Below are 22,778 nucleotides of genomic sequence, written 5' to 3'. Positions count from 1 at the left end.
AGCACCCAGCTCTGATCAATTCTTAATCTCTCCAGGGACAGTGGCTCCACATTGTAAATGCATTGATTTGTCTTCTCTGCAAGCTCCCCACAGAGCACATTTCCCTGAGCGCTGTCACGTGGCAACTTCAGAATCTGTGCTCCCTGCTTATGCTAAGAAACCATCATCGTTTTGTTGATTTATTAACCCCTGAGAAATTACTGCCAGCTCTTGGACAGGTTTATGGCCGCACATGGCCAGCATTCTCTGCCTGGTTTTCTTTCTATTTTTTTTTTAACTTTTCCTCCTTTCCCAGCCTGCTATTTCATACTGACATTGAGCCTGATTAGAGCAGTGTTTTATTGTTCTAAATAAGTTTTGACTTTTTCCCATTCGAACACCTATCAAAGTCAGAACTTTATGATGTGTCGGAGCAGCTAAATAAATAAGGTAAAGAACTGGGGCTTTGATCAGCTCCGCGCTTTGGGTTTGCAACACCCAGTGCTGCGCTGAAGTAAATTTAATCACCACCACTGTGCGGAGCCCTTGCTGAGAAAGGACCCTTGCAGCTCTCGGGCTTCAGTGGTAGGATTGGATCAATGTGCAGTCTGGTCTCCCTTGAGCAGTGACTGCTGCATCACTGAAATGCTGCTGAATCTTTCCCTGTTGGAGGCGGAATTCTTTAATGATCTTCGCAAGAGTCTCCATTTGCAAGACCTGTGTTTGCAGCTGTGGTTTCAGGGTGTTAGCCAGAGCAAATGGCTCGGTGTTCTTGACATCCAGTCTGAAATGTATCAGAGGGGTAGCCGTGTTAGTCTGGATCTGTAAAAAGCAACAAAGAGTCCTGTGGCACCTTGTAGACTAACAGACATATTGGAGCATAAGCTTTCATGGGTGAATACCCACTTCATCAGACGCATGTGGGGGAAATTTCCGGAGGCAGGTATAAATATGCAGGTCAGAATCAGCCTGGAGATAACAAGGTCAGTTCAATCAGGGAGGATGAGGCCCTCTGCTAGCAGTTGAGGTGTGAACACCAAGGGAGGAGAAACTGCTTCTGTAGTTGGCTAGCCATTCACAGTCTTTGTTTAATCCTGATCTGATGGTGTCAAATTTGCAGATGAACTGAAGCTCAGCAGTTTCTCTTTGGAGTCTGGTCCTGAAGTTTTTTTGCTGTAAGATAGCTGCCTTTACATCTGCTATTGTGTGGCCAGAGAGGTTGAAGTGTTCTCCTATAGGTTTTTGTATATTGCCATTCCTGATATCTGACTTGTGTCCATTAATCCTCTTACGTAGGGATTGTCCAGTTTGGCCGATGTACATAGCAGAGGGGCATTGCTGGCACATGATGGCGCATATTACATTGGTGGACGTGCAGGTGAATGAACCGGTGATGTTGTGGCTGATCTGGTTAGGTCCTGTGATGGTGTCGCTGGTGTAGATATGTGGGCAGAGTTGGCATCGAGGTTTGTTGCATGGGTTGGTTCCTGAGTTAGAGTTACTATGGTGCGGTGTGTGGTTGCTGGTGAGAATATGCTTAAGGTCTGAAATGTGTAGTTTCTCTGTTCAAGGCTATCTTGGCCTTTCATGAGTCCAAGAGAGAGAAATTGAGTTCTGTGCAGTTTACTGTAGTGGGGTCTTTTATATAAAACCTTAGGAAGTGCAAGATTCCCCCGTAAACAGGATGGCTTGCAGGGCCGTCTCTAACTTTTTTTTGCTGCCCCAAGCAGCAAAAAAAAGCGCCACCCTGCCGAGCCCCCCCGCCGAGCGCTGCACCGCCAGAGCCCGCCCCCCCGAGCGCCGCGCCGCTGGAACCCCTCCCTGAGTGTCACACCCCGCGCCGCCATCCCGCCAAGCGCCACGCCACCGGAGCCTGCCCCCCGAGCGCCGCACCCCCACCGAGCGCCGCGCCACTGGAACCCACCCCCCCGCTGAGCGCCGCGCCACCCGAACCACTCCCTGAGCGCCGCGCCCCCCGCCGAGCACCGCGCCGCCGGAGCACCCCCCACCCCCGCGGAATGCCGCGCCGCGCTGCCCCCCACCACCCCAAGATTGGCCGCCCCTTACCAGGTGCCGCCCCAAGCATGTGCTTGGTTGCCTGGTGCCTGAAGCCGGCCCTGATGGCTTGTACCAGTTGCTCCCAAACTTGCCTTGTACTGCGGGGGCTGCGTTTGTTTATCTCTTTTGAATCAAGACTCCTTAGCTCTAGAGGACATAAAACATAGAGGGCCACAACGTCAGCTGGTGTCAGTTGACTTCAATGGAGCTCTAGTGATACACACCCACTGAAGATGTGACTGAATGTCCGCCCATTAGCACCCAGTCCTGTAAGGTGCTGAGTTCTAGCCACAGGTGCTGCACACCCTCAATGCTCGTTGATTTCACTGTGCCTTGGAGGTAGCAGGAGCGAGCCCCTAAGGTATTTAAATAACCGTTCTGCCCACATTTTCCATCCGGCCCTTTCTTTCATCCCTGCTTTAGCAAGAACCCTGCTACACCACGAGGGAGTACAAAGCAATTGGCATATCCTGCAGTACTTCTAAATGTGATGCTTCAGGAACCACATACTTAGGCGCAGTAAGAGGTGGTTAAGTACAGTTTGGGGGGTGTTTTTGCTGAGGAGTCACTGGGCTGTTAGCACTATTAATATCATTGCAAATGCTCCCTTTCCAGATACTTTTTTTTCTTAAACACCACCAGCAATCGCTGTCTGTTTTTGCATAGAAGCTGCCCGTGAGTAATGGTTGCCCTAGTCCAACAATCTCCCCTTCCCATGCAGGTCACAGCGGAAAGTCCATTTAACTGTAAGAGAAGTAGTGATTTTGAAATAAATCTGTATAGGCTGAGATTTCTAAAGCCACTGAAGGGACTCCGTTGGAAATCACTAGGTTGCGCTGTTTTTATTACAGTTGAGAGGAATTGAGCATCCCAATCTCCGAGGTGGTTTTTAAAATCTCATCCTTGTTCTATAAGGTAAATGTGTGTGTGTGTGTACACGCACACTGTCACTTGGACTGCTCACGTGAATAGGCAAAGTGGGATTAGGCACAAATACACAGGGCCTGCCTTGGATCTGATTTACACCGTTAATTGGAACTAACTCCCTGGAAGTCAATGGAGCGACTCCGGCGTGACACGCTGTGTGTAAGCAAGAGAATCAGGCGCACAGGGTGTGAGAGACAGTCCTGTCTGCAGGGGGCTAATCACGCTCTGCAAATCCACCAAGGCTGTTCCAAACAGATTGGAAAAGGTTCTGCACCAGAAATCTTGCGTCCTAGAGAGGCAGCATGATGCAGTGGGTAAAACCTAGATGTGGGACTCAGGAAGCCTGGGGTCTGTTCCCTGTCTGCCACTCATCTGCCATGTGTCTCTAGGCAGGTCACATCACCTCTCTGTTTCCCCTCCCATTCTTTGTTTGTCTCCGGCACAGTGGGCCCCAGATCTCAATCAGGGCATGTAGGTGCTGCTGTCATGCAAATAACAACTACTAATAATCCCCACCCCTGCTCTCAGATCCACTCTCTAAAACACCAGCTGTCCAGCAGTTCTGGCCCAGGTTGTGGCATATTTATAGTTGGGTAGCTTTGCCCACTGGTGGGTTTAGGAGCATGCTGTTCCCCCATGATTACACATGGCTGGAGAGCCCTAGTCCCTGTATTGGAGCGTGGGGTGTGGTTTCTCAGCACACCTGGCTGTCAACTGGGTACCAAAAGCCTCTAATTGTTTCTGCCCAGCCCCGAAGCGCTAAGCAGGGTTTACTGTTAACAGGATGGAGCTGAAAAGTTTGGGACAGGATCCACGGATTCCTAGCGTGCACATTGGGTTGGATCCATCTATAATCAGAACACTGTCTTGTCTAGCTGCTCTATCTCTGTCCTCTGGTGTATTTGTTGAGACCGGTCACTGCAGCCCCTCAGTGCTGCCTTATTCCCTGTTGACACTGTGCAAAGGAAATGGAGTTCAAATCTTGCCTTTATCTTGACCCCTCTGTGCTAACGGGAGCTGGGAGCAGTAGTTAGACATCTGGATCAGCCTCTGACTCTCGGATCACTCCTGAATCATCCTCTGGGGCCGAGGAGCAGATCAGCATCGTTGGGCGCAGGAGTGAGCGGTGCATCCATCTCTGCTCAATTGGGAGGAGGTTCACAGCAGGGGAAGGAAGGGAGGGTAGGCGAAGAGGGGCAGGGGATCCAGGAGGGGTTTGTTAATTGTATTTGTGTTTTTCTTTGTTATTAATGACGTGCAGTCCCATGCGGAGGAAATATCACCACCCAGAACGGCACGGTCTACTCCCCGGGCTTCCCCAACCAGTACCCCAATTCCCAGGACTGCACCTGGCTCATCACGGTGCCTGCAGGGTATGGGATTCATCTCAACTTTACAGTGCTGCAAACGGAGCCCTACAATGACTTCATCACCATCTGGTGGGTGCCTCGGCGGGCGCGTGAGAGCTGACTTGGTCAGTCAGTCTGTCTGTCTGTCTGCCTGATCTGTAGGGATTTGGGCCCCGGTTCAGCAAAGCGCTCACGCACGGGAATAGTTCCATTGACTTCAATGGCGTTATTCATGCACTTGAGTGCTTTGCTGGACTGGGCCATTATAAAGCATTTGGGGGGGGGGGGGAAGGGGTGGAGAGAAGAATGCTTCTGGAGGGGTTTGGAATATAGCTAGGAGTGATGGGAATTTGGCCTAGTAAGTATCAGCTCAGGGTCTGATAGGCCCTTTCTCCATAGAGCCATGTGCTGTGCTGGCTTAGGGGAATGGACAAGATGAGCTGAGAGATCTTCTCCAAACTTAGCTTCTGTGATCTTAACCTAAAACTTAGGCTGGATTTCAAATGAAAAGTCCCCAGAGGGAATGAGACTGAACATGGGCTGGTTTCCTAAAGGAACTGGTGGAAACCCCCTTCATTTGGGACTGGACAAAGATCTGTAGATGGCCCCTCAGCTGATGTACATTGGCCGTAGCTCCAGTGACTTTGAGTTCTCGCCATCCTTTTCCCATTGACTTCGTTGGAGTTATGCCGTTTACAGCAACCGAGGATTTGGCCCCTGGAGGATAAATACTGTCTAGGGACTGAGTGGCAAGGGGTCTTTCCGAGCCCTAATTCTGTGATCACTGCCTGTTCAAAAACAAAGAAATCAAACCCGTGCTGTGTGCAGTTTAAACAAATGCCGCCCTCCTGCGGCCGGTCTGACCCAATTAGTCTCTCTAGACGCTGCATCTCTGCTGGGGGCAAATGCAGGACATCATCCCAGCTGAGACTGGACATTATTAGCTTACAGGTCCCTCCTCCTCCTGCTGGATTCTCTCCTCAGCCCGGCCCTTCATCTCTGAAATGCTCTGCTGAAGGGAATAAGAGAAAATCTCTTGACAGAGGATACTTTTATGAATGGCAAACGGGGTCTTTCCCTCAAGCTGAATTTAGATGAAATGAATCTGGTTCAAACTAGCATAATAGGAATTGCCTTTCGCTTCAGATTTCCCCAGCAGACGTTTTCCCAGGCTTGTTTATTCCTTGGCAGAACAACTTTGTGGTACTAGATCAATATGGAACAGGGGGGAAATACTACATTTGCTGATGTCCTCTTTAGCTTTTGCTTTGTCAGTAGCTGTGCAATCCAAAGTGAAATCACAGAACGCTTTCTCTCAGAGCGAGGGCACAGCATGGCATCAGGAATGGAGAGCTGGGTTCAAACGCAAGCGCCCAGAGATCGGGAGCCAGGTCTTTAGCTGATGTAAATGGGCGTAACTCCACCAAAGTCAGTGTAGCTAGGCTGATTTACATCAGCTGAGAATTTGGCTCCAGGAGCATGGCAGGGTAGGATCTTCATCTCCCCTTAGGATAGGGAAGGAGAAGTCATGCACGGCACGTCAATAACTCCACCCACATTGGTCCATTGAGGGGGGCACATGGGGCCAAACTTCCTAAAGAGCTCAGCGCTACATTTTCAAGTGCCCAGTGCCCACTGCTGGAGCTGGACATTCAAAGGAGCTCAGCATCCACTGTGCACCAAAGTGCGGAGCTCTTTGGACCATCTGGCCTTAATTCTCCAAAGGCAGGTGATGAAAGTTCAGAAGGCTGAGATGAACCCTCTCTTCAGAAGCAGATTACTGGTTACATCTGGAGTCCCCATTGCCTGCAATTATATGGGCCAATCTGGGAAGAATCCACTTGTACCACTCTGGAAGTGAAGTTATTGGCTGCCAAAGGAGTCATGGGAAACCTAATGTCGCAGATTGGGGTGGTGACAAGAAAGATAGGGCAGGAAAGAACAGGAGGTTGTGCGCATGTGTGCATCGGATCCTACCCTGGGATAACAGGGAAAGGTGTAATGTGGTTGTGTTCTTTCTGACTTGTGCTTTCAAGGGATGGACCACAGCAAACAGCCCCACAGCTGGGCATGTTCACGGGGAACTCAGTGAAGAAATCTGCCCAAAGCTCCTCCAACCAGATCCTGATGAAATTCCACAGTGACGCAGCCAACGGAGGGATCTTTGCTATCTATTTCTATGGTCTGTATTGCTCATTGAGCAGCCTGTGTTTTAATTTCTTGCCCCATGATTTTGTTGCATGTAGAGGGGTCTGAGCCAGTTGTGGGTCATCAGGAGGAAGAATAATGCTCATGAAAGGGATATATTTAGAGGGCAAGATACAGAAAATACCCTGCTGCTTGAAGCACCATCTCTCAGATGAGACCTATCATGAAAGGTCTGTCTCTCAGAGAGTTGAGACCTGCAGTCTCTGCAATTTTGCATGTGCAAATGCCTGCCTTACGCACAGACTTATAACTGCACATACGAAGTAGGCATGCGTACGCCGTGCAGAAGGAGAAATGTATCAGCAACTTCCTGATAATCCGAACGCAAATCAAACTCCTGCAAACTGCAGCTGTGAAAGATCCTATGGCATATCTCACAAGGTGACAGCTATTAATACTGCTCTCCTTGGCAAATTCTATTTAGTGTAAATCCATTTTGTTCCCTAACATTCCCACTTCTTGCAATTTCAGTTGGATATGGTGCTTTTCTTCCAATCCCGTGCATAACTGCTTGGGTAGCCTTGCTGTGCTTTGTTAAACCACAGTCACGTTCCAGCCCAGAGGTGGCTTCATTTCTCAGTGAGAGAAATGATTCCTTAAATTATTTGGGGATTCTTCGGTCTGAGTGAGGCGCATGCTCGAGAAATGCTAGGTATGACGCTGTAAATAAGAGCATTTTCACCCCATCACTAAACAAGAGTCCAACTTTAAATTGGATTAGCAAACAAGAACCTATGACGATTCTGGGATTTCAGAAAATGTGAACAGGACCTTCCACTCACCACAATAATTCACTTGTAACAACTGCAACAAAGACTAATATCAGTTACATGCCAGTCTGTACAGAACACCAAATGTTATGTCTGATAATGGAAAGGCCAGTATTATGTGGCCAGGTTAAGTTTAAACAATCTTTGCTAGGCTTGATTGCTTGATTACTGCAAAACACAATAAGGTGTGTATTAATACACAAGGGATGTGTGTATAACAGTTATGCAAAAAAAAAACCACAGAAAATCTAACAATGGAAGGGAGCAGTACATAAATCCTACTGCAAGTCAATTGACACTTCTTTTACTGGGAGTTAGAGACCAGAGTTACTATAGTGAAAGCCCACCAGAATATATTTATATTCACGCTTTATATTAAAGTTATTTTTCTGAATGTTCTTTATGATCTAAAGAGAAGTACTGTACAAGAGTCAGGTATTGTTATTAAATGTCCTGCATCTCGGCAGGGAGTTAGACTAGATGACCCTTGTGGTCCCTTTCAACCCTATAATTTTATAAAGGACTAGTAAGATGTCATAAGCATTTGAGCCCTGCATCAGACCTGAACCCACCCTAACCCGACTATAAGCGTCGGGTGTGAGTCGGTTGGGAAAACAACCAGACCCGCTCGGGTCAGCTCGGCTCCTTTCCTGCTGCCTGTGGGGTTGATGTGGGGGCGCTGTGTGTGTGAGTGTGCACAGTGAGTGTGCCAAGGAGTCCCAACACGGCTCACTTTGCAGCACACGCACAGCACAGCAGGGGCAGCAGCCGGCAGAAGCAGGGGAGGACGGCCGACCCCATGGGCAGCAGGCAGCCATGCCGCCGACCCAGGTTCAGGGACCAGAGTCAGGGGTCGATCAGGTTGGAATATGACTCTACCCTCTCGGATCAGGTCGGGTGGGCTTGGCTCCGGGTCAGGCCTAATAATTAGGCCCAAGCAGACGTCTAAGGAGCATGTTCTAGTCATGAGTAGTATGTATATAAGCACCTCAGCAGAAGATGGTTATAAGCAGGCTTGGCAGGATTAGACTTTTATCGGTAAATGTCACTAAATGTCGATTTCACCGCACACAGATGAAAAGATATTTTGATAATAATTGAAGTTTACAGTTGGGCAAAGTAAGAAAAATCCTGCTCAAGAACTTATTAGAGTTTGATTTAAGGATATTTGCTTTGTATATTTTGCCATGTGAGGTTGGCTATTTGTGTTTTAATGGTTGTAAAGCATTAACTCTTTGAATCTCAGCATCTGCTGTCCTTAAATAACTAGTGTCTAGCCCCACATCATAATTTCCCATCATTGCAAAAATTTAAATTGATACGAATCAGAAGAAAATCTTAACGCCCATATTGCACAATAGTGAATATTTAAATTGATAAAAGAACAGGAGTACTTGTGGCACCTTAGAGACTAACAAATTTATTAGAGCATAAGCTTTCGTGGACTACAGCCCACTTCTTCGGATGCATATAGAGTGGAACTCTCAGAGTTGGTAAGACAACTCCCACCTGTTCATGCTCTCTGTATGTGTGTATATATATCTCCTCAATATATGTTCCACTCTATATGCATCTGAAGAAGTGGGCTGTAGTCCACGAAAGCTTATGCTCTAATAAATTTGTTAGTCTCTAAGGTGCCACAAGTACTCCTGTTCTTTTTGCGGATACAGACTAACACGGCTGCTACTCTGAAACCATTTAAATTGATAAAAATCAAATTGTGCAAAGCCTAGTTATAAACTGTGGTTGTGAGCAACCCGTTGATCTGTTGTACTCAGGAGCCGTTGCTTAACCATCTATTAAAGCATCTATTACTGGTTTATTAACCACTTTATAAAATACACAGAAATGGAACCTCAGTATAAACTGTGGCTAAAAACTTCATTGATTGAGCTGGTTGAAAAATGTAAAAAAAAGCGCACAAATTTCATCCATTATTTTTTTCATAGAAATTTCAGTGAGGATTTTCATTTTTTTTAAAAAAGACCTATCCGAAATCGTCTGCAGCTGTGTTCATGAACGTTGAGTTGAGGTGGCTTAGATTACATATCCCACCCAAGCTAACCAGGAAATAAGCAGCTGAATCATCCGATATTCATTCCACTCATCTGATCCCCATTTCAGCCTCAGGCACCTTCCTTCTACCAACTCATGCCTTCGCCCTCATCTCAGGTGACCAGACGTCCCGATAAAACTGGGACTGTCCCAATATTATTTAGGCGTTTGTCCCGTGTCCCAACCGATGTTCGGTCAGGATGCAATTTGTCACGATATTTCGCGGTGCTCGGTTTTTGGTTTTCTTTTTTTTGCTCCGCCATCCGCACTCCCTCCCCTTTTATTTCTCTGCTGGTGAACCCCCCTCCCGATATTTTCTTCCTCTCATCTGGTCACCCTACCCTCATCCTGAGCAACCAACTTCCACAAAGTATTTAAAGATTGATTGCCAGCTGTTTAGCCCTCCCCTAATCATTCCGTTCCAATGGTAATCTTCATCCTGGTGTGGGGGGGGAGGCACACAGCCTGGGTTCTGTTTAATGCTCTGTAACCGTCTCTCTTGGGGACTGAATACTGTTACTATTAATGTCTAGGCACAGCTCTGCAGTGTTTCTTCTCTGTGCATACAGCATGATAAAAAGACATAGGGTCAGATTCTGCTCTCTTCTGCTCAAGCTTTGTATGCTTCAGTGGATAAGTTGCACATGGTACAACAGAAAATTTGCACACAGGTGGCTCCCTGATTGACCAAAGTGGGTGGATTCATTGACAGTGCCTACCATATACCAGTGTAAGTCCACTGAGTTCCATAGAGTTTCCCCTGGATCTGCCACAATGTAACTCTTTGTGCATGCACAGGCTACTTAGATCGGGCACACAAGACATCCCATTAAATAGCTTCCCCAATGCAATGATGAGCATCATCCGCTTACGGGAACCGCCCCCCTTTAAACACCTATAGGGAAGCATCTCCTGGAAAAGGAGTGATTCAGGGAGGCTGAAAAGTTGGCAGCATCCCTTGAAACTTGATGATGTTGCACCTATTATTAAATGCTTATTTCTGGTAGCAGCCCAAGAACCTGATGTGTGAATGTGATGGGGAAGGGTGTTTATGGCACAGTAACTCAAGGTGGGTCTCAGTGGTGTTTCAAAGACACAGGCTGTGCTTTGTTGTGGTGCAGGCACATCAGGGTGCTTTCAGAGGAAGGTTTATCCGTGCGGTGTTATCCAGATGCTGAAACCGTCGTAATCATGGCCCCGTATTGAAATGTAGCCCATTAAGGAATAGAGATTGATGCTCCAATTGCTAGGTTATCTCTCCACTTAAATAGATGCTGTCAAGCATTTTAAAATAGCATTTAATTTAATTTTTGTCTGGGGTTTTTTTTTTTATTCTCCACTGTCAAACATCCATTTTAAAGCTTGCAAATAGCATTTCTCTTTCTCTCTCCTAGGTGTGTTGTTTGGATTTCCTCCTGGGTTTGTTTTTTTTTATTTTATTCCACAACCAAGGGGATTAATTCAGCCTTGGACTCTGGAATCTTTTTTCCACTCTGACATAAAAGAAAGGATATTATTCTCTCTTTTACGGTCGCACCTAGAGCCGAGATCAGGGCTTCCTCCTGCTAGGTGCTGTGCATACCTAGTGAGAAGCAGTCCCTGCTCCAAAGTGTTCACAGTCTGTATAGAGAAGACAGAGGTTGGGAGGGAAAACAGAGGCAGAGAAATGGGCCCATGGTCACACAGCAGGTCAGTGGCTGTGCTGGGATTAGAACCTGGGATTTTTGAGTCCCACCACGGTGCCACCTCCTTAAAGGGGACCGCTGAGAGAAAGTGCTGAGTACCCAGACTCGGAAAATCAGGCCCCTTTATGGTGGCTCGAGTTGAGCTTCCCAAAATGGAATAATCAATCGCTGTTGAAAATCTTGGCCTAAAGCCCAGTTTGCCACTTAGGGTGTGTCTACACTGCGATCGCGGGGTGTGATTGCAGCTCTCTGGGCACACCTGAGCTCGCTTTCATGGCGCTGGCTCGGGTCCTGGAGCAGTGAAGTAGCTGCAGCACCTACACTTCAGCGTGGGCTCACCTCCCGAGTTAAGCTCCCAGGATTCCAGGCTTCCACCGCTTCCCTGCTCTGGTGCCCAAGTTAGCTGGATTAAAGCTAGCTCGGGTGTGTCCACCTGAGCCGCACTCATGCTCCCCGATTGCAATACAGACATACCACTAGCGTGGAGTTTTACTTAAATGAAAATAAATCTTTGCAGAGATGCTTCTGCCATTAAAGCAGTTGTCCGACCTTTGCTCTTTCTTCTGGGGCTTTTTCTCCCTCTCCTTGTTTTCTGTTGGCCATAATAAAGCACCTGTTGTTTATCCAGAGGCAGAGTGTCCGGAGGAGCAAAGGTTTGGAGTCTTCAAGCAACTGTTTATTTCTGAGAGCTTGACAAAATTCACTCCCGTTTCCACCCCATCCCTCCCTTTTATTCCTCCATGACCAAAGAAGCTTTGCAGGAGAAGTGACAGGTTCGGCAGTTAAACTGCCCAAATCTCTGGAACATGCATTGTTCTCCTGCTCATTAGCTCATCGTTTCACTGTAACTTTTTGGTAAGTTGCAAAGAACTTATATAGAAGGCATCTCACAGAATTACAGATCTGACAGTTCCCTTTGATCTCCTCTGTTCAAGCTTAGCTCATTATGATGATGTCAGGATTTTTTTTTCTTTTGCAAACGTTGGGCCATACACTGCCCTTAAGCGGTGCATGGGTAAAAATAAATCACCCTTTTCATCCAACTCTTTCCAAACATTTCATGAACATTAATTGAGCCTCACAACCTCTCTGGTGAAGTAGGGGAGGTTATTGTACCCCAAACTTATAGATGGGGAAACTGAGGCACAGAGAGGGGTGAGTGGGTGTCTAAAGTTAAGCAACTAAATCCTAATTTAAGCATCTAAATACATTATAATAAAGTCTTAGGAACGTTGTTCTGCTGCTTCTGTTTCCACTAGCTTTGTAGAGTTAGTGAAAATTAGCTCCTCTCTAGTAGGTGGATCATCTACATCTGGGCTTAGCAAGCTGACACCAATTGCAGAGAAGTTTATGGTGGCCCAGGCTCGGTGGGAGGGGTATGATAGAATAGGACTGACCTCAGAAAATGCTTTCCAAGAAGAGTTACTCAGCTCCAAAAGCAGATGTTTTAACCACGTTCACATTCCTTGTGTGTTCATCTCCATAGGGATTAGAGTGTGAAGCCATTATGAGCTCATCTGTTGGTGAGAAGCAAATTATTTTGCTTAAGTTCTAGAATATTTGCCGATAGTTCATTTCAGGCTGTATGTTTGATTGTAAAATTTGCTCTTTGTTGTGTTTGGCCAGGCTCATAAGTCAAACGGTATTGTTTTTGTTCCCTGACTGGATGGCTTCTTTATTTCACCAACACAGCGCCAGCTGAGAAATGTATAATTAAACACCTGCTTCAAACCTGCACTATTGTTTTTTACATCACATACCAGGGAAGTTACACTGGGCACTGCAACCTGCATCTTCGATTTTAATATTCTCAATTGGAAGTTCAAACCAGCTGCATCCCAGGAATTATTTGCAAAATAAAATAATGAATAATTCCAAGTGACAAATCAGTGAATTTTGCGATCTCAGTTCAAGGACAGGGACCAAAGATGAAATTCTCAGAATAATTATTCATTGTGAATTATTCACTTGGCTGCAGAGCAGAACAAGATTTCCACCCATCCTCATTATTCCTGGATTGACCTAATCTGATTGAGGTTGTCCAGTCTCTTCCACTAAGTATCCCATCCTCTGTGGATGATCCCATCACCTCCGCACACGAGTCACTCAGGCTTGGTCTACACTAAACCCCCAAATCGAACTAAGGTACGCAACTTCAGCTACGTGAATAACGTAGCTGAAGTCGACATACCTTAGTTCGAACTTACCCCCGTCCAGACCCGGCAGGCAGGCTCCCCCGTCGACTCCGCGTACTCCTCGCGGCGAGCAGGATTACCGGAGTCAACGGGGAGCACTTCTGAGTTCGATTTATCGCGTCCAGACTAGACGCGATAAATCGAACCCAGAAGTTCGATTGCCTGCCGCCGAACCAGCGCGGTAAGTATAGACAAGCCCTCAGTAAACACCAGTCACCCTTTATCTGTCCATGAACGAAGCCCTCTACTCTTTCATACTAATAAAGAGCTTTCTTCCCAGTGACTTTGGGCATGGAAGGTTTGTAATGTGCTATTGAACGGCATTCTAGGCAGACCGACTGAGGAAGGTGTTCTTGTGACCAAATTGCTGCAGCCAGCACCATATAGGGTTTCTTGTAGTCTTCTTTTCACTCTCCTTCCATTCAGCTGTTTCCTGGGAGGAGAAGTGCTGCATAGTGTGCTCTCCATGGTGCTGATTCTCAATACAGACACCATCCCAAGGACCTGAGAGAGACAAGGTGGGCAAGGGATCCTGTGCAATCATAGGACAATGGTGAGTTAGTAGACAGCAGGGTGTTTTAGAAATTGTTGTAATAGGCATAAGACAAGTCCATGTTTTTTTTTAGCGTCGTGCTGCCTGTTAACTCTCCATTGTCCTATGACTGGAGAGGTAACTGCTCACTTCATTTTAAGTGATCTCCTACAATATGTGTGAACTCCTTATGCTTAACAATCTGTCCCACCTTAGTGTTTAGCGTGGGCATTCTGGTTCCCTTATCCAGACCTGAGGAAGAGTTCTGTAAAGCTCATAAGCTTGTCCTTTCCACCAACAGAGGTGGATCCAATCAAAGATATTCCCTCGCCCTCCTTGCCTCTCTCATATCCTGGGACTAACATGGCTACAACAACACTGTAATAATACCTGGGGGCGTCTTGCATCTCCTCACCTGCCCTTTCTCAGAAGCCAGGTAGGTTGGACGGATGTTGGAATCCATTGGCTCGTTCAGCACTGGCTCTGGCTGTAGCAGGCACTGAACAGATCTGGGACAATGTAGGGAGCCTGAGCCAGAACTGTACAATCGTGATAATGGGGGATCACATACTGGGGAAGGACGGGGTCGATGATATTTTCACAAGGTGTTAAGTGTAAACTAAGGCTGAGCTATGGCCCTACCAAGAAAGAGGGAGGATGGTCCAGGGGTTACGGGGCTAGCCTGGGACTAGGGGGACATGGGTCCTGCTGCAATCTTCCCGTGGGACTTTCCACTAAATTTAGCATCTCTGTGCTTCCGTTCCCCATCTGTACAATGGGGACCATAGCACAGCCCTGCCTGCCGGAGGTGCTGTGAGGATGGAAGATTGCAAGTTGCTCAGGGTAATGGGGACCAGATAAGTAACTGAGATTGATACGGCTGGGTGCTCCACCCTTTTTCCATGCCGCAGGGTGGCAGTTTGTTTCAGAGAAGCAGATCCTTGCACCACACTGAGCTGCTGTTAGGCACGTGCGAGCCTTATCCCATTGGAAGCAATTCCATGCCCTGACCTTTGCTGTTTTTCCTTCTTTTCAGCCTATCAGCTCTTCAAATGCCACCCTCCGACCATTGTTCCCAATGCGGAAATCATCACCGAGAATGAAGAATTTAACATAGGTATCTTCTCCCCACCCCCATCCCCGTAGGATAGGCTGCATCAGAACAGATGAGCGCTCCCTGTGGCTGGTATCTTGGCTCCAATGCTGTGTGCTTCAGAGGAACCCATCTAATTCTGCGCTATTCAGTATGGGAGGTTGGAGGGCTTGCCCCAGTTCGGTGACTGGCTTATGCACTGAATCAGCTGGATTTGATAGTCTTTAGGATTTTTATCCTCACTAGTGTAACTGCAAGGAGGCGTCTCCGATGAAAGCCCAGTCCGTGTTCAGAAACATACAGAGCGATTTGCCTCAATCATGTCCTGCCGCATTAAGATATTTAAGGCGATTAAACTGTGTAGCAGGCCATGAGGCTTCAAACAAAAGCTTTCCTCCGTATTTCCTGCACTTTTTGAATTTTCAGTGTCGTGTCTGTGTTTAAAGCATGTCCGCAGCCAGAAAAGTACCCATGATCGAAAGCTACCTTGCTCGCTGTATCTGTTCCTTCTGGGCCAAATCCTCATCTGGTGTAAATCAGCCTAGCTCCACTGAAATCAGCGGAGTAACACTGATTTACACCTGCTCCGAATATGACCCGCATGTGCCACGTTTTACTTGTATTGCCCTGTCTAATCTATCTATCTATACTCCACATATTATCCCCACATAGCTAAGGGGGGATCCAGCTGGATTTGTGTCTTTCTTGCGCATTATCCACACCATTGCCAGCTAAGTTCTGGCTGCAGGACCCATACTGGTGTAAGACCCAGAGGGAGCGGGGTTCTCAGATCCTGAGGGACTGTGCAGCGCTGGCTGTTAGAAAGATCATGGGATGTCTGTGCAGGCACTCGGTCAGATTCACCCATGTGCAGTGGATCTGCGCCTCACTGAAGTCCTTAAAAGATGGTTGAAGTGGGAATTAAGTGGAGCTGCACATGGGCGATTTTCACCCCTGTGGATTGGTAATCTGTGGCTATAGAATAGGTGAATTGTGCGATTGATGCATTGGGTCCCCTGCAGTCAGCCCCTTTGAGCAATCTCCTGAAATAGCAGCTACAGCAGGAACGAAATGGTACCTAAGCCTTGTACGGGCCACTCTGCATAGGGGTGACTTTCATCCTTGCTAAACCAAACCTTCTCCCCAGCTGAGGGCGTTGTCTTTCTTTCCAGGTGACATCGTGAGGTATCAGTGCCTCCCCGGCTTCACCCTGACCGGAACTGAAATCCTGACGTGCAAGCTGGGGACTCATCTCCAGTTTGGAGGGCCGCCCCCGACCTGCGAAGGTAACTGGCCTGGGTCCCAACACATTTGCAAAGCTTTTCTCCCTGAAAGACCAGGGTGCAGGGAGTGGCTCTTCTCCTGCCGTGGGAGTCAGTCTAGCCAGCTGCAGGTACTGAGCAAAGCAGGGTGAATAGTAAAATATTTATCAGTTAATTTATGACAGTGTCCGTCTGAGAAATGATTTGAGAAATTATATATAGCCAGTTGCAGCCCCTGCAGACTGCTGTGGGAGCTGACGGCTCTCAACCCCCCTGGTAGAATCTGTCTAGCATTGGGTAGTGCTGTGTTATGCCTTGAGGCCCCAGTCGAGGAAAGCATTTGAGCACATGCTTAATTTTAAGCATAAGTGTAAGTACTTCCCCAAGTCACAGCCCGAACAAAACCTTTCTGGGCACTGTTCTGACACAGCAAACACCTGGCTACATCCGTGAAGTCATTAAAACAACAATCCAAACATCCTTATCCTCAGAGAGACACAAAGCCCTCTCTGACCATTTGCCAGTGATACACGAACCCCTGTAGCACCGAAGAACTGACTTCAGCTAAGTACAGCCCTCCTGAGGGCAGAGTCTGGGAGGCGCAGCTTCTGCATTAGTACTACACAGTGCATTAAAGGAGAGAAAATTGAATGCTCTGAGTGTGATGCATCACACCCCTTCCTGTTACTCAGGAGGAATGCCAAAGATGCAACCCTGTTATCTTATTTATCCTATCGCTTCCTGTTGATAGGTTTTTTCCACTTCAGCCATGGTTATCTTTTCATCTTCTTTCCGCCATCTGAACATTTTTGCTGTATAATGGGAGATTTTTCTATAGCTTTGTCTCTCTCTAGTAGTGTGAGAATGGGGTGGGAGGGGCAGGCATTTAGTTATTTACTGGTGGTTGTTAGCCTGCAAGCCAAGAGATTGCTTAAATGATATCTGGTCACCAATTTACAGAGGTAAAAAAATCATTAATGGGATTAAGGATTTGGAAAGAATCCACTGTCCCTTCTGGACAGTTCTTGCTGTTTTCTGTAATCCCAAGGATAGCGTTCAATACAGCATTCAATCGCTGATGGATGGATGTACAGATCAATAAAGTTCCTCTTGTGTGTTTGTATTTCGGTGTCTCTTGGGTTAGGTTTTTTTGGTTTGTTTTTACACCAAACTTTTATTTAACACTTGCTTCTGGTATAAACACTTCTGAGCTTGTGTGAGATCTAGGGATTAGAGCAAGCAACTAGGACTCAGGACTCCTGGGTTCTAGTCTAACCGACTTGCCTAGTAATCTTGAGCAAGTGTCGCAAGATCTGTGTCTCAGTTTACCAGTCAGTAAAATGGGGATAATAAAGTTTGCTTGGTCTTGGAGGGAATATTCTGAGGCTTGATAAGAGAATGGCTGCACAGTGCTTTAAGATCGTCAGTCAAAAGGTGAGGCCCTGATCCATCCCTGCGTTACTCCAATTTTACACCCATGCAACTCCCATGGATTTTGACAGTTTCCCCACACAAAGCTGGAGTGACACAGAGGTCACTTGGACCCAGCACATGCAAAGTGCTTTTTTTCCCTTGACTTCCGCTAGAGTTGCTGGGTGCTCAGCACTCTTAAACAGCAGCCCACTTACTGAGGAGCCTAAATCAGGATTTAGGTCTGGAATTTTCCAGGGATCCCAAGAGAATTAGGAGCCTAGATCCTAATAAAGGTCAATTGGAGTTGGGAGCCTTGTCCCCTTAAACCACTTTGGAAATTGCAGCCTAACTCTAAGCGCCTGCATTTTAAACCTCGGCTTTCCTTGCTTCCCTTCATTTTCTTCTGGCCGCTGAAACGAGGTCTCATTTTCTGTGGACTCTTGTTTGGGTTTGGTTTAGTGCACTGCCTGATGAACGAGGTTCTGACGGACTCCACCGGCGTGATCCTCAGCCAGAGCTACCTGGGGCGTTACCCCCATTTCCAGACCTGTTCCTGGGTGATCAAAGTAGAGCCCGGGTACAACATCACCCTCGCCATCGAGTACTTCCTGAGCGAGAAGCAGTATGACGAGTTCGAGATCTTTGATGGTAATTGTCGCGTGAAGCACACGGACGCTGTCTGTTGGGGGTGGGGGAAAGGACACAACCGTGTAGCAGTGAGCGTTGCTGTTAGTCACGAAACACTGTCTTCCCTGAGTCGAGGGGCTTCTTTCCACCGACACGTCTATCACCCTATGTTGTGCTTGGAAAAAGCCCCCCTAAGTGGGGGGGAGAGATAGCTCAGTGGTTTGAGCATTGGCCTGCTAAACCTAGGGTTGTGAGTTCAATCCTTGAGGGGGCCATTTAGGGATCTGGAGCAAAATCAGTACTTGGTCCTGCTAGTGAAGGCAGGGGGCTGGACTCGATGACCTTTCAAGGTCCCTTCCAGTTCTATGAGATGGGATATCTCTAACAAGTGGGTATGTCTACACTGCACTTAAACACCTGCAGCTGGCCTGACTTGTGTTCATGGGGCTTGGGCTACGGAGCTGTTTGTAATTGTGGCGTAGACGTTCAGGGTCATGCTGGAGCCCAGGCTCTGGAACCTTCCCCCAGTCACAAGGTCCCAGAACGCAGTGTCCTGCCCGAGTCTACACCACAATTATAACGGCCCCGTCGCCCAAGCCCTGCAAGCTGGAGTTAGCTGACGCGGGCCGATCGCGGGGTGTTTAGCTGCAGTGTAGACATACCCTGGGGGAGCATTTCTACTTCCCTAAACTACACACCAGGCACCTTGCAGGAGAGCCGAGGTTCTCCTGTGTCACAGGAAACGCAACCTCATGGCTGAACCGAGAACACAAACCCCTTGCTCATTGTCCCGGTGAGTGTGCAGAAGGTTCTGCCCCGTGAAGGTGAAATCCTGGGCCCACAGAACTCAATGGCAATGCTCAAGGGGAAGTCAGAGCTCCCACAGTACGGCCAAAAGCAGGTCTGGCCATGTGTTCCTTCTGCAAAAATCAGGTCCCGGTGTGTGAGGCTAGGAGTGGCTATCGCTGAGGGGAGGGGTTGCCATGTGCCGGGCCCAACCTTCACGTGTCCAATCTTTCCCCAAAGGTCCCGCTGGCCAGAGTCCACTGCTGTTGTCTCTAAGTGGGAATTACTCTGCTCCTCTGACTGTCACCAGCACTGGGAACAAGGTCTATCTCCGCTGGTCCTCCGACCATGCGTACAACAGAAAGGGCTTTAAAATCCGCTACTCAGGTGAGTGCGTAGTAGAGACTGGAAACCGGCCCTGAGAATGTGGCTGTTCCTTGGGCTACCTCCCTTTGCTTTTCCCCTTTAAGTGTTGTCACTATATGAGCCACGCAGGGCTGTGTTGAGGGAATGGAGCTGTGCAGAGCATTCTGGGGCAGCTCAAAGCTTGGCTAGTTTTCAGTTCACTGCACCAGTCACTGACGTTTGGGAATCTGGGTCAGGTTGGGGTTTCCAAAGGAAACGTGCAGCTTTTGGCCTGCGGTTCACCCTGCATTTTGTATTGCTGATGCCCCCATCCCTGTGATAGCTGGGCATCAAACCTTTAGTTTTGGGGGAGAGGGTGTTGGGAGCAAAAACTCCATGGAACCCTTCCTGGGGAACCGAAACCAGAAAAATGTTGCATGATCTCAGTGATCCGAAACTAGTTCCACGAAATTCGACCAGGCATCGAGTTGAGTCCCACTGAAGCCCAACATAGAGCATAGGCTTTTTGCAGACTCTTGGCACCGGGGGGAATTTTATCCTAAGGAAGCACCACCTGTTGTGTGGATCTGAAGCCCTGGTTGGACAGTTTCTTCCACCTCTAAGTCCTTAAAACAGCATTTCCCTCCCTGTGATTCATTTAAAGATCACTTTGATGCTGTGTTCTTGGAGCCTAATATTGAGGAGGTGCTGTCTGGTGCGTAGCATCAGAAGCGCAGCACTTGGAACTTGTGTGAGAATCCGTTTGGTGCATGAGAAGTGACTCAGGGTGACTTTTTGTATTACGGCACCCAAAGGGAAATACTAGGGCTAAAATCCTGCTCCCATTCCAGCCACTGAGGGTTTTGCCATTGCTGTCAGAGGGAACAGGGTTAGTTTTAATGTCTCATCCAGCATAAACCAATTACTGGGTACTGACTGTTTACTAAGAATTCCTCAAAATTAATTAGCATCTTTTGGAAGCTAGCAAATTTCAATTACTTAATGAAGGCCATAAAACTAGAGTGCGACCCTGAGTGAATGTCATAAATAAATGACATTACTCAGTAAATGAATCAATTAATATTTAATTACTAGACATTACTCCTAATTTCCAGAGCTGGGTAAATCTTGGTGGTTTTGCTCCTCTCAGGGTGGGCTTGTGAACATTTTCTTTTTGATTTCTGACCTGGACCTCCGCCGAGAACATAAAAACCCAAAGCAAAACTCATTCGAGCTCACTGAGTTTTACCTGTTTTTGTCTTCAAAAGATTTGCAAAATTGAGAGTTTGGCCCAGTTTCCCATGCAAGAAAAAGTACTTGAATGATCGCCCCAATCCGACTTACAGGATGGGGGGACTCTATCCTGGGAAGCAGTGACTCTAAAAAAGATTTGGGGATAGTGGTGGATAATCAGATAAACATGAGCTCCCACTGTGACCCAGTGGCCAAGAGGGCTAATGTGATCCTTGGATGCATAAACAGGGGAATCTCAAGTGGGACTAGAGAGATTATTTTACCTCTGCATTTGGAACTGGTGCGACCGCTGCTGGAATCCTGTGTCCAGTTCTGGTGTCCACAGTTCAGGAAGGACGTTGATAAACTGGAGAGAGATCAGAGAAGAGCCAGGAGAATGATTAAGGATTAGAAAACCTGCCTTCTAATGATAGACTCAAGGAGCTCAATCTATTTAGCTTAACAATGGAAGGGTAAGGAGTGATGTGATTATAGTACCTACATGGGGTACAAATATTTAGCAGAGAAAGGTAGAACATGATCCAATGGCTGGAAGTGGAAGCTAGACACATTCAGACTAGAAATAAGGCGTCCATTTTTAACAATAAGAGTAATTAACCATTGGCACCGTCTACTAAGGGTTGTGGTGGATTCTTCGTCTCTGACCATCGTTAAATCAAGATCGGATGTTTTTCTGAAAGGTCTGCCCTGGGGATGGTTTGGGGGCAGGTCTCTGGCCTGTGTTATACAGCAGGTCAGACTAGATGATCCCGGTGGTCCCTTCTGGCCTTGGAATCTCCGAAAAGCACAGCAGTGTCTGGATTGTCACCTGCAGCGTTTTTGGTGCTGACTCTAAAATGCTGTGGTGCTTTGTAATAATGGCTCCGGATCCAGCCCCAGTTTGCTCAAAGGGAGTGTGACTGTCAGACCAACCCTGCCTACTTGGAACAGAACTTGAAATCAGCCGCATTCAGACGCTTTCAGTGTTCAAGAACACCCCCGCCCCTTGCGCGGAGCCCTCTCAAGGCCCCATCCTGAGCACCCACAACACTCATTGAATCCAGCGGGAGTTGGGGGCACTCAGAACCTAGCAGGGTCAGGCCCTAAATTACTAAGGGCAGGACTGGGAGCTGCCCTTACTCCAGTGCTGCATCTCACGGTGCTGGAAGGGCCAGGAGCGGACAGGTTCTTTGCACTGCTGTTAATGATGCCCGTTCCTGATTATGTGCCATTGTAACATTTCCCCCTTTGGCTTTGTATTTTTTTGCAACCCCTCTCTTTCCTTGTAAGATCTCAGACCAAAGCAAACGCCGTCTAACACGTACGCACAGAGAGGAGAATTTGTCTCGACATGGCGCCTCTTTTGTTCCAATAGATGTGTGTGTGTGACATATTTTCCCCCTTTTCCAGCTCCTTACTGCAGCCTCCCTCCGCCCCCTTTCCACGGCTCGATTCTCAGCCACACCGGGCTGCAGCCAGGCAGCGAGATCCGTTTCGGCTGCGACGCGGGCTACCGTCTCATTGGCCACAGCGGCACCACGTGCTCAAGGCACCCTCAAGGCTACTACCACTGGAGCGAAGCGGTTCCTCTGTGCCAAGGTGGGGAGAAGACAAATGAATTCCTGTGGGGACTCCCAATCCCCTGAGCTCCTCAGTCTGAGCTAGGATGAAGCGCTGGCTTGCTTGGGGGCATGGGCTGGGTAGAACTGCACTGCCACGGCCCTTTCCCCCCTGCAGGTAGGGGCAGGGGGAATGTTCCCGCCGGGCGAGCAAGGGGCCAGGAGGTGGAGTCGACGTTACTGCTTGGGCGAGAGCTTAGGCTCTGAAGCCTTAGGGAAGGGGACAGGGCTCCAAGCCTGGGTCGCAGTGTGTAACAACTGGGTCCTGGTACAGCCCAGCCTGGAGCGAGGCCTTTCGGGGTTGGGGTGGGGTTTTCAGAAGCACCCACGGGGGATGGGTCTCCTTGACCTGCAGTGGCTTCAGTGGCAGGATTGTGCTTCCTAACTCCCTTAGCACATCTGAAAATCCCAGCGTAGGCTAATTATTGTGTGCTAAGGGGGAGATTTCCCAAGCCACGGATGACAGGTAGGTGCCCAGCTCCCACTGGCTTTCAGTAGGAGCTGGGCACCTAATGGTCCTTTGTGAATTTCTCTCTTATTGATCATGTGTCTCTAGCACACGGCGCTTTGCACATGCATCAGAGGGGAAAGCTCCCGGCAGAACATCACCTGCTGCATCACCTTGTTTTTTTAAACCCAGCT

At 47.9% G+C, this 22,778-nt stretch overlaps 1 protein-coding gene across 1 annotated transcript in view; it reads left to right on the top strand.

Moving 5' to 3' along the window:
• CSMD2 (CUB and Sushi multiple domains 2) overlaps nt 1-22,778 on the top strand; it is a 579,057-nt gene that overhangs the window by 485,375 nt on the left and 70,904 nt on the right. Inside the window, exons 43-49 of the mRNA XM_054012126.1 lie at nt 4,226-4,403; nt 6,350-6,495; nt 14,795-14,875; nt 16,024-16,137; nt 17,986-18,174; nt 19,180-19,326; nt 21,928-22,116. Coding sequence (XP_053868101.1) covers nt 4,226-4,403; nt 6,350-6,495; nt 14,795-14,875; nt 16,024-16,137; nt 17,986-18,174; nt 19,180-19,326; nt 21,928-22,116 — 1,044 coding nt within the window. The remainder of the gene's footprint in view (nt 1-4,225; nt 4,404-6,349; nt 6,496-14,794; nt 14,876-16,023; nt 16,138-17,985; nt 18,175-19,179; nt 19,327-21,927; nt 22,117-22,778) is intronic.

Source organism: Malaclemys terrapin, chromosome 22 (genome assembly GCF_027887155.1).
Source record: "Malaclemys terrapin pileata isolate rMalTer1 chromosome 22, rMalTer1.hap1, whole genome shotgun sequence".
In the NCBI taxonomy this organism is placed as follows: Eukaryota; Metazoa; Chordata; order Testudines; family Emydidae; genus Malaclemys; species Malaclemys terrapin.
The sequence above is the reverse complement of the archived record's forward strand: the minus strand, read 5'-3'. Positions and strand labels throughout refer to the sequence as shown.